The 12,017-nt window shown below is 41.8% G+C and overlaps 1 protein-coding gene and 1 pseudogene across 1 annotated transcript in view; both read left to right on the top strand.

Annotated features, from left to right (window-relative positions):
* Positions 1-819, top strand: part of LOC145411622 (glutamate receptor 1-like) — an 863,839-nt gene extending 863,020 nt beyond the window's left edge. The window contains exon 19 of the mRNA XM_080281630.1: positions 727-819. Within this exon, the coding sequence (XP_080137756.1) occupies positions 727-819 (93 nt within the window). The remainder of the gene's footprint in view (positions 1-726) is intronic.
* Positions 820-7,182: 6,363 nt separating this feature from the next.
* LOC145411741 (5S ribosomal RNA) lies at positions 7,183-7,302 on the top strand (annotated as a pseudogene).
* Positions 7,303-12,017: the final 4,715 nt, after the last annotated feature.

The following is a 12,017-nucleotide window of genomic DNA, read 5'->3' as shown; positions in this document are numbered from 1 at the left end:
GGTGGGAAGGTAAAGATGATGTGAGCGTTGTGTTGGTGGGTGGGTGGTGAAGGTGTGTTGTTGGTGTGGGTGGGTGGTGAAGGTGTGTTGTTGGTGTGGGTGGGTGGTGAAGGTGTGTTGTTGGTGTGGGTGGGTGGTGAAGGTGTGTTGTTGGTGTGGGTGGGAAGGTAATGTAGATGTAACGGTCGTGTTGGTGGGTGGGTGATGTTGGTGGGTGCGTGGTGTGGACGGGAAGTTGATGTAAATGTTAGTGTGGTGATGATGGTTGGGTTCTGTGGGGTGGAATGTAATATATGTGAGGGTGCTGTTGACGGGTGGGTGGTGTGAGCGGGAAAGTAATATAGATGTGTGGGAGGTGTTGGTGGATAGGTGGTGTGGCTGGGAAAGCAATGTAGATGCGAGGGTGGTGTTGGTGGGTAGGTGGTGTGGGAGGGAAAGTAATGTAAACGTGCGAATAATGTTGGTGGGTGGGTGGGTGGTGAGGGTAGCGTTTGTGTGAGGGTTGTGTTAGTGGAAGGGTGGTGTGGGCGAGAAGATGATGTAGATATGAGCGTCGTGTTGATGTGGGGGTGATATCTGTGGGTGGATGGTGTAGGTAGGAGGGTGGCTAAGGGCTCCCACAGACCCACTCATCCACAAACATCCTTGCTCATTTCCACTTCCATCTTTAAATAAGCTGCTATAAGACTCAGTCATCTCATTCCTTCTCCTTTCTCCCTCTTCCAGCTCAGCCTGTCGGATGCAATGAAGGCCAAAGCTCGAATGTCCATAACAGGAGGGAAGGACTCAGACAACGGACGAGTGAGCACACAGGATTAATACAAATTTTCACTTAACCATTTTTCTCTGTTAATTATGTAGGATCTCCAATCTGTGAATTACTTAGCTTAAGATCTTTTGCAATAGCTGCTGAGTGTTATTATTTATTTTTTTATATATGTGTTTAGATGTGCTTGTTTGTGTTTAGATCAGTGGTTTTCATTTTTGTAACAGGATGTACTGTACATAAAGAATAAGATATTTTTATGTCACACCTTCCAATTTTTTCATTTTAAAAATACTATATATATATAGATAGATAGATAGATAGATAGATATAGATATAGATATATAGATATAGATATAGATATATTGATATAGATAGATAGATAGATATGTATATATATACTCTATATCTATCTATCTGTCTATATCTATATCTATATTTATTTATTAGTGGTAGGTGGTGGCGACCCTTATCCACCCACTTGATGTAGTGCTACCTGCTTCTTCCTTAGCCTTTATCTTTCTTTTTCTGTGCGTGCCCTCCTCTCTTCCTATTTCTTCCATCTTTCCTGTCACTTTTTCTTGCTTTTCATTTCTTTACAGGTGGCTTTACTTTGAATGACAAGCCAAATGGTTTCCTGTAAGCCAAGAAACCATTTACAACACTGGGTGGTAACCATATAACCAAACCATACGTGCTCCCTATGTGTCAACAAGTCAAATGGCCACCCCTTACGGGATTATGGCGTCTGGCAATATATATATATATATATATATATATATATATATATATATATATATATATATATATATATATATACATATAGATATATATATATATATATATATATATATATATATATATATATATATATATATATATATATATATATATATATAGATAGATATAGATATATATATATATATATATATATATATATATATATATATATATATATATATATATATATATATATATATATATATATATATATATATATAAGTATATGCACCAACTTTTCAGAGCTCATATGAAGAAATTGAAACATTCTATGATGACATCTCCCAGATTATGGAAAAGACCACCTATACTATACTCATGGGAGACTTCAATGCAAAAGTTGGAAAATCAAAAAATGAAGAAGCATGTATGGGAAATTTTGGAGTGGAAGAAAGGAAAGAAAGAGGAGAAATGCTGGTAAACTTTGCAGAAATGTTTAACATGAGAATAATGAACACATTCTTCCACAAAAGAACAGGGAGAAAGTGGACCTGGAGAAGCTCAAATGGAGAAACAAAGAATGAAATCGACTTCCTTATAGCAAATAAGAATAACATGATCACAAATGTCACAGTTATCAACAAAGTAAATATTGGAAGTGACCATAGAATGGTGGGCTGCACAGCAAGATACAGCTTCAAAAGTTAAAGAAAGAAGATGATTAAAGATAAAAAGATATGCCCAGTAAAAGTCAATGAAAACAAAGCTGCCTTTCAGTTGGAAATAAGGAACATATTTCTGGCTCTCAGTAATGCTGAATGTGACACTGATGAGCTGAATGACGGACTAACAAAAGTACTAAAAGAATCAGCGGAAGTAGTAGGAAAACCTAATACAACCAAAGCCAAGAAGTATTCAGAAAAGACACTTGAGCTTATAAAAAAAAAAAAAAAAAAAGGAAATGAAAGTAAAAACTAAGAAAGATGAAATAGAACGAGAGGAATTAAAAAAGCTTATCAACAAAAGAGAAAGAGAAGTAAAAAGAAGGAAAAACATGGATCAAATCAAAGAAACCATCAAAAAGGAAAAAGTCTGAAACAGGTCCAAAGTAAAATGGCACTTGGAAAGCAACAAATTACATCACTGAAAGACAAAAAAGGTGAAATCATTAAATGCAGAGATAAGATGCTGAAGAGAGTTGAAGAATTTTACGAAGAACTGTATGCATCAAAGACAGTAGTACCAACAGCTAACTTTTCAGTTGACACAAGTGAAATACCTGAGGTAACACCAGATGAAGTAAATAATTCTCTCAAAAATATGAATAGAGGGAAAGCTCCGGGAGAAGATGGAATAGTAGCAGATTTACTGTTGGATGTAGGAGTAGAAGTACAAACTAGACTTGCTCGCCTATTTACTCAATGTATAAAAAGGAAGAAAATTCCCAAAACATGGTGTAATGCAATAGTTATTTTACTTTACAAAAAATGTGACTCAAAAGACCTTGGTAACTATCGACTCATTAGCGTGCTATCAGTCATTTACAAACTCTTCACTAAAGTCCTTACAAACAGAATAACAAGGAAAACCATCCTTGAGAACAGGCAGGATTCCGAAGCGAGTACTCGACTACCGATCATCTACACACAATGAATAAACTAATTGAGAAAACAACATAATATAATGAACCACTGTGCTTAGATTTTGTTGATTACAAAAAGGCTTTCGACTCAGTGGAGCACATAGCAATTATAAATTCATTGCGAGAACAAGGAGTGAATGAGAACATTGTAAAACTGATCGAAAACATATATAAAGAGGGAATTCCTACAATTAAATTACATAAGGACTCAGAGAAAATTAAAACTGAGAAGGGCGTGCGTCAGGGAGATACAATTTCACCAAAGTTATTTACAGCATACCTAGAAAATATTTTCTTCAGAAAGCTAGACTGGGACAACAAAGGAGTGAACATAGATGGAGAAAAGCTAAACCATTTAAGATTTGCAGATGACATTGTCCTAATCTCAGAAACAGCAGAGACATCGCAAGAAATGCTAAATGACCTGAACATAGAAAGCCAAAGTAGGGCTAAAGATGAACTGGAGTAAAACTAAAGTAATGTTTAATCCTCAAACACCAAAGAGCGTCATCAGAATAAGTGGAGAAATTCTTGAAAAAGTCGAGGAATACAATTACCTGGGACAAATACTAAAATTAACGAAAGATAATAATTGCGAAATAAAAAGACGCATTACAATTGGATGGAAAGCTTTCGGTAAACATAGGGACATTATGAAAAGTAGCTTGCCAGTTTGTATGAAACGAAAAGTATATAGCGAATGTATAATTCCAGCTATGATGTACAGTATGGTTGTGAGACTTGGAAACTGACAAAATCGATGGAAAATAAACTAATTCGTTCTCAGAGAGCGATGGAAAAATCAATGTTGGGAATATCTTTAAGAGACAGGAAACGATCAACTTGGGTGAGAGAGCAGACTAAAGTCAAAGATATCATAAAAGTTATAAAAGAATAGAAATGGAGGTGGGCAGGCCATGTAGCAAGAATAAGGGATAATCGATGGAGAAAGAGGTTGACTGACTGGACATCAAGAGATTGTAAGCGTAGCAGAAAAAGGCCAGACAGGAGGTGGAGAGATGAGACAGAGGAATTTGCAGGGAAAACGTGGCAAAGATTGGCTCAGCCAAGGAATTCGTGAAGGTTGGGGGAACCCTTTGTTCAGCAGTGGACATGTAATGGTTGATGATGATATATATATATATATATATATATATATATATATATATATATATATATATATATATATATATATATATATATATATATACTGCTGTATCATTCCGTAATGGATTTACCTGGTTCTTCATAAAACTCAGGTGGCTTAGTTATTATCACGCCATTGTATAAGGACAGAGTAACTGGTTCCTACTGGGGATTTCCGTCTTTGATTCCCGGCCATTGTATTATAAACTTACCACATATGTACGCAGGTGTTATGTTTCTCCAACTCACAGTAAGATGTTTGTACTGGTTGCGATAGATGAAAACTTCTTTATCGTGTGCCAAGTTGCGTGGAGCTAAGCAAAATTCCAGATGACTCTGAAACATGTATGGGATCGGGATGAAAATATGTCATCCCTTTGTGGCTTTACCAGGTTCTTCGAGTTCAGGTTGTATAGCTTTAATCACGCCGAGGCATAGCGACAGAGTGTCTGTCCTGGGTTCAATTCCCGGCTAGTGCGTTCAGATTATTTCTCAAATGTTCGCACGTGTAATACATCTTTATGCTATATAAATATATAAACATGGGCTTGACTTCAAGAAGCAGAAGAACCCTTCCAAAACATGACTTCATCTTCCTGGTAGACTCTGTTTTTCTGGTTATTTTTGGGGTGGTAAATACCGGTAAACGTTTCACGTTAAATTTCATTCCCTGTTGTTTTTAGCCATATTCCTTCCGCTATATCAACTGTTGCTCGAATGTAATGGCGAACACTTCCAACATACGTCCTGGTAGCCTATTTGTACCTCTTCCTAATCGTAAATTTTAACCTAACCTAACCCAAGTTAGTAATTTATACAAACATAACCTGGGAATTTAAACCTAACTTAACCTAGTTTAACCAAGATTTAAAGAAGTTTTAAGATGCACACCATTACATACTTTGGTGAGGCATAAGGAACATAATAACAAAGAGTGGAAAAAGCCAACAGAAAACATTTGTTTACCTCCATGAAGAGAGTTTAAAAAATACAGAAACAAAATGAAGTAATAACAACTGAATTCGTAAAGTCCTTTTGCTGCTTAACATAAAGTGTATACACACACACACACACACACACACACACACACACACACACACACACGTGTGTTCAAAGGAACTATGTGGAATGCTGCTGACACAACACCCTTTCAGACCTTGAATGACTGAGGAAATGCCGGTGATTGATAGTGAGCAATGTGATGAGCTCATAGCATTTTGTATGAAACAGTTGCAAGAAAGCCAACCTCGAGATGATTATCAAGAACTGCTGGAACTGTCCATTGTTGTCTTGGGTGGTGTACCACCCCGTGGAACACGGTTTCAGCACCCTGGTGTTTGCCACCATGCCAGATGGGTGGCTAAAGTTATATGCAGTATCACAGTCTATCTTTTCCATCATCAGACAAGCTTCACACCGAAGCAAGGCCGAGGATTGAAACGGTTTGTTGTGCTCATCATGAACAATACCTGAAGTCATGGTTCATCGCAACAAAAGCAGCTCTAGCTCCAGCAAACGATCTTATGTTTCGCCAGGAATAGTCGCTTTATCCTGATGAGAACACTTCACAAGTCTACTTAAAAGTATTGGGTTATCACTTGTGGTATTTGTCACAGCAGTTAGTTGGATTGGCCTTTTTTTTTATTCAACTTTTGACCCTAAAGGGATGCAAAAAATGTTGATAGCTCTTAACAACGAAGGAAACAAGGACCAGCTAAAGAGAGCAACAGTTGAGCTTGAGGCGGCACCAGTGAATCAGAAAACAGTTTCAAGTTTGTGACCAGTAACACCAAGAGGCCCTTCACACTTCTTGGCCTTTCTCATTCATTCCTATAATTCGATCCATCCAATGGGAAAGTCGTGAGGATTACAAGGGAGAGCATCGTCCTAGGGGTACAGGTAACAAATGACTTTGCTGAAAGAAGGGTAGCACTGATTCAAGAGTTTAATCCAGTTCTGACCAAGAACGAACATCAATGGCAACTTTTTCTCCAGGTCGTTGAGCAACACAGGCGAGTGTATCCAAATGCGAAGAAAGCAACAGCTGGCAGCAAGTACAAGTCATAAAACTAGGCAAAAATGAGTGGGGGAGTGGTTCCCATGATTCCATTCCCAGTGAAACATCTGCAAAGAGGGGGACCTAGGTAACCCAATGGCAAATTAACATAACGCCATCATGCAGCACCAGTGAAAATTATCAAATAAGCATGATGAGTTACATATACCAATTTTTAATAAATACGTACTAAGTCCAGCAGCAGCTGAAGCCAATTTTTCAACTTGAAAATTATAGGCCACCCTAATATATATATATATATATATATATATATATATATATATATATATATATATATATATATATATATATATATATATATATATATATATATATATATATATATGTATATATATATATATATATATATATATATATATATATATATATATATATATATATATGCATGTATATATACACATCCTTTGGAAGAAAGAAAATTACATAACGAGAACAATAATTATTCATAATCAGTCACCTGGGATAAGGAGATAAAATGATAATTTACAACAGTCTGATTGCACGGATCTACTCCTTCAGGAGAGTTTTCGGTAAACTACGCATAAAACATCGGCACACTAGCATGCTGTGGCACACGTTTTGGAAATCATTGATCTAGATATATGTTTGTTTTTAGAGATGTTTATGTTTAGATTTGTCTGTTTTTTGAAAGTTTGCTTGCTATTAAAGTATATATTCTTGTGTTTTAATGCATTTTTGTGGCCAAATTCATTTTTTGGTTAGTTTCGTATATCTGTCTATTTATCCATCTACCTATCTATCTATCAATCTGTCTGTCTGTCTGTCTGTCTCTCTCTGTATATATATATATATATATATATATATATATATATATACAGTATATATCACGTTGAGTACACTGCTTCCTGTCCGATCAGCGAAGTTAAGCAACGTTGGGTCTGGTTAGTATTTGGATGGGTGACCGCCTAGGAACACCAGATGCTGTTGGCATAACGTTCTCCCTACGTGTCAAGTGGGGTTGGTGAAGGATTAGTGCCCCTTCCTGTAAAACAATTAACTCTAAGCCCTTGGCCACCCCGTTCGGGATACATAGCGTCTGGCAATGAATGAATGATATATATATATATATATATATATATAGTAGTCCCTTTATCATCTGGACACCCAATAACTGGACACCCCACTACCCGGACATTTTGGGCCTGGGTCTTCGGAACCCAAAAATGGCCAAAAAACGAAAAAAATATATTTAAAAAAAAAAGTCCAATTTTTTTCCACCTGTAATTTGGACTTGGCATGCCACGCCAAACAGCTGTGTTTACACCTGGTCGCTGAACCCGTTGTCCCTCCCCTCCCCAGGTACTGCCTAACTACCATCGTGAATATATGCTTATCGCAATGGATACCACACGTGCTCGTTTTTGTGAATAAACAGTGAACAAACTGCAATACCTTGCCACAAGACCACATGGAAATTTACAGTGTTGTTTAGTGTGTTAAGAAATTAGAATTTAGAATGCCAAGGATTAGTGTGGAGTGCAAACTGTTGGTTGAAACTTGCAGTTGAAACTGGCGTGGCACAATTAAGAACAGAATGCGCAGTGTTAAACAATTATAACCCACAGTGCCAAGAATTAAATGCAGCACAAAACTGAATTACTGTCCATGCTTCAAGAGCATTTTCACCACTGCCAGAGCCTTAGAGGAAGCGGCTGCAGATGTGCTGTAAGTACCCTGTACACTGCTAAATATTTTCCATACTCACTTCTAATTCCTCATTCTCTGGTTCCTTTTCATTTATTTCATGCTTTATGTCCCTTATTCGTGTGAATAGGGTCTTAAATAGGTCCAGTAGGGAGTTATTTAGGTGACTTTCAAAGTTAGGCTGGGTTAGGGTCCATAAGTACCAGTCCAGGAGGCAGGGGCCCAATATCTGGACAGGCCCAATTTCTGAACATGCCTTTGGCTCTATTACATCGGATATTGGAGGGATTACTTATATATATCTTATTTAGCTGATTGGCTGGGATTATGGTTGGCTAGCTTGGTGGCTGTCTGGTTGTATTGCTGGCTGTCTGGCTGATTGTTTGGCTGGGTGGCTGTCTGATTGGCTGGATAGGTAGCTGGCTTACAGGGTGAGTAGGTAGGTTGCCCCCTGGCTGGCTGGCTGGCTAGCTGGTTGTCTGACTGGTTGGCTGGGCTTCTGTCTATCTGCCAGGCTGGATGGCAGATTGGTTGGACGACTAGATAGCTGTCAAGGTTTTTTTTTTATTCCTGACATGCTGGCTATCAAGCCGGCTTGGTGGGTCATTGGGTGGCTAGGTGGGTGGGTGACTCATTGACTGGGTGGATGACTAACCAGTTAGTTGTCCAGGCAGTGAGTGATTGGCTACATAACTGTATGGCTAGCTTTCTGGCAGGGTTGGTGGGCAGCTGGCTGTGTCATTGTGTAAAGTTTTGGTTGGCTGGCTGGCTGGATGGATAGCTGGGTAGTGGACTACATGGCTGGCTGGTTGGGTTAATGGCTGTTTAGGTGAATAGGCAGGTGGGCAGTTGAGTGGTTGTTTCATTGGATGGCTGACTGGCTGAGTGACTGATTAGCCGGGAAGCTTTGGTATTTAGTTAGCTGGCTGAGCTGGATGGATGGGTGATTGACTAGTGGCTGCTGGGCTTGAGGTCTGGAGGTCTAGTGGCTGGCTTGCTGATTGCTTCACAAGTGGCTGGTTGTTTGACTGTTTGGTTATGTGGCTGGCTGGGTGGGTTGCTTGGCTAATAAATGGCTGGTTGGGTTGATGGGTGAGTGGCTGTCTGGTTCACTGGTTGATTGGGTGGGTGAGTGTCTGGCTCAGTTGTGGCTGAGCAGGTTCTTCAATAGCTGGCTGGCTTGCTGAGTTTCTGATCTGCTTGCCGGGCATCTAGCTGGCGTGGCTGAGTGCACAGTAGAGCTGGCTGGTTGACAGGTGGGTTGATTGACTAATTGTCCAGGTGGCAAACTTGTTTGTTGGTTGGATGGATGGGTAACTGACTGGCCAGCTAAGTTAGTGGTTGGATGGTTGGCTTTGGATAACTTTTTGTTTAGGTAGATGAATGGAATGGGATGGAGGGGTAGCTGGATCGCTGACTGACTGAGAAGATGAGTTTGTAGTTTGGTGGATGGGTGACTGAATGAGTGGGTGGTTGGTTAAACTCTGACTGGCTGGGTGCCTGGCTACCTGCGTGGCTGGTTAAGTGGCTGGATGGCTGAGTCGTTGGCCAGTGGTTGGCTAATTGATTGGCTGATTGGTTAAAAGTCTGACCGGCCAGGTGGCGGCTATCTGTTTGGGTTGATAGTTTTTTGCTGGCTGATTGCATGGCCAAGTGTTTACAGTAGGTGACAGGCTGAGTGGCTGTCTCACTGGGTGGTTGGCTTGGTTGCCAATTGACTGGGTAACTGGCTGGCTGATGGGGTGGTTTACTGGGTGGGTGGGTGGCTATATGACTTGGTGGGTGGGTCTTTGGCATGATTAAAGAATGGATGGATGAGTGAGTGACCTGCTGGGTGACAGGTTTGTTGGCTGATTTTGTGGCTGACTGGCATGGTGGATGGGCAGCTGACTTGTCCATCGACAACTCTGGTGGCAGGCTGGGTTTCTTGCTGATTTGCTAGGGGTCTGACTTGTTAGCTGGGTTTCAGTTGATCCAGCTGACTGGGTAACTCCCTGGCTGAGTAATTAGGAAGCCTGCAGGATAGTTGTGTGCCTGGCTCACTAGCAAGCTGTCCGGGTGTGTGGGTGTGAGGCTTTTTGATTGACTGCCTTGCTGGCTGACTGGTTGGGTAATCAGTTGGCATGGTGGAGGGGTAGCTGACCAGGTAGTGGGAAGGTTGGCTATGTGGTTATATGGCTAGCCGATTGGATGGGGTGGATGGATAGGTGCCTGGCATGCTGGGTGGCATGTGGCCTAGCTAGTGGTTCATTAGCTGGCTTGTTGGCATGTTAGCTGTCGTCTGGATGGATGAGTCACTGACCTGAAGATTGGTTAGGTGGTTGGCATGCTGGCTGGCTGGGTAGCAAGGGAGTAGGTTTGCTCGGTAGCTGGGTGAATGGTTAAGTAGCTGGCTGGCTGGGTGATTGGGTGCATCACTGGTTGATTGTCTTGCTGGCTTGCTGGCTGGCATGATGATTGCATCAGTGGCTACCTGGTTAAGTGGTTGGAGATCTGATGGCTGGCTGGCAAGGCAAGTGACTGCCTAGGTATCTGGCTGGGTAGCTTTCTAGATGCCTGACTTGCTGGCTGGATGGTTGACCCAGTAGACCTACCTAGATGGCTAACTGATTTAGGGTTACCTGTCTGGTTGGCTGGCTGATTGAGTGGCTGGTCAGCTACTTGGCTGTGTTGTGGAATGACTGTTAGACTGGTTAGCTGGGTAGGTGGATATCTGGGCATCTGGCTGGCAACCTTACTGGCTTGGCAACTAGAATGTTAGGTGGCTTGATGTCTAGGTGGCTGACTGACAACCTTGCTGCCTGGGTGGATGGATGTGGGTCTTGTGGGGTGGCTGATGGGCTAGATGACTCACTGGATGGGTGTGTGAGTATTTGGTTGATTTACGAACATACTGAGTAGCTGGCTGACTTGCTGGATGGTTGGCTGAGTGGTGGGATGGCCAGTTATGTGGGTGGCTGGCTGGCTGGATGGATGGTGGCTTGCTTGGCTGTGTGGCTGACTACCAGACTCTTTGGCTAGATGGCTTACTTACTGCACAGTTAGCTTGCTGTGTGGCTGGCTGGTTTAGAGGTTAGCTGGATGCCTGGGTGTCTGGCTGGCTGGCTACCAGGATGTGTGGCTGGCTTGCTAAATGCATGGATGAGTGGATGGCTGGCTGTTTGGCAGGGTTGTTAATTTGGCATGTGGCTGAGTGACTTGCCAGCTGGCTGGCTGACTAAGTAGCTGCCTGGCTACACATCTTGCAGGATGGTTTTCTGTATATCCAGTCGGTGAGCTGATTGTGTGGCTAGCTGGGAGGGTGGGTGATTTTGTAAGAGGCTTGGTGGCTTAATGACTCAAAGCTGTGGTGCCCATTTGGTGGCTGGCTGACTGACTGGCTGTGTGGGTAAATAAATTCTTAGTTGAATGGATGGATAGATGGTTAGCCAACTGGTTGACTGAGTGGCTGGCTGGCTGACCAGCTGCCTGGCTGACTTAGTGGCTAGCTGGTTGGGCAGTTGGCTGGGTGGCTGTCTGGTTGGGTGGTTTGCTGGGTGGGTGGCTGGATGAGTGGCTGGATGCATGGCTTGGTGGGTGGGTGGCTGAGTGGCTCTTGGATCACTGACTTGGTGTATGGGTAGTTGGATCGGTAGCTTAGTGGTCTGCTGGTGGCTAGATGGGTTTGTGGTTGGGTGAGTGAATGGGTAGCTTACTGTGTTGACTGGATTAGTGGCTGGCTGGCTGAGTAGATGACTGGCTAGCTGGTTTGATAGTTGGTTGGCTACTGAGTCACTAACTGACTGAGTAGGAGGCCAGATGGTGGAGTGTCTGCCTATGTTGGGTAGCTGGGTTACTCAGTAGTTGGTTGGTTTAGTATGTGTCTCTGTCAGTCAGGATGGCTCTGTGGGTGTTTGGCTTACTGTTTGACAGGCTGGCTGGTTAAATGGTAACCTTGTCATTGACCTTGGGTGCCCATTTTCGAACTTGGCCAAGATTTTAGTCATATAATGATTCCCTGA

This window comes from Coenobita brevimanus, chromosome 90 (assembly GCF_032717465.1).
Source record: "Coenobita brevimanus isolate Jiangsu-jjx chromosome 90, ASM3271746v2, whole genome shotgun sequence".
NCBI lineage: Eukaryota > Metazoa > Arthropoda > Malacostraca > Decapoda > Coenobitidae > Coenobita > Coenobita brevimanus.
The sequence above is the reverse complement of the archived record's forward strand: the minus strand, read 5'-3'. Positions and strand labels throughout refer to the sequence as shown.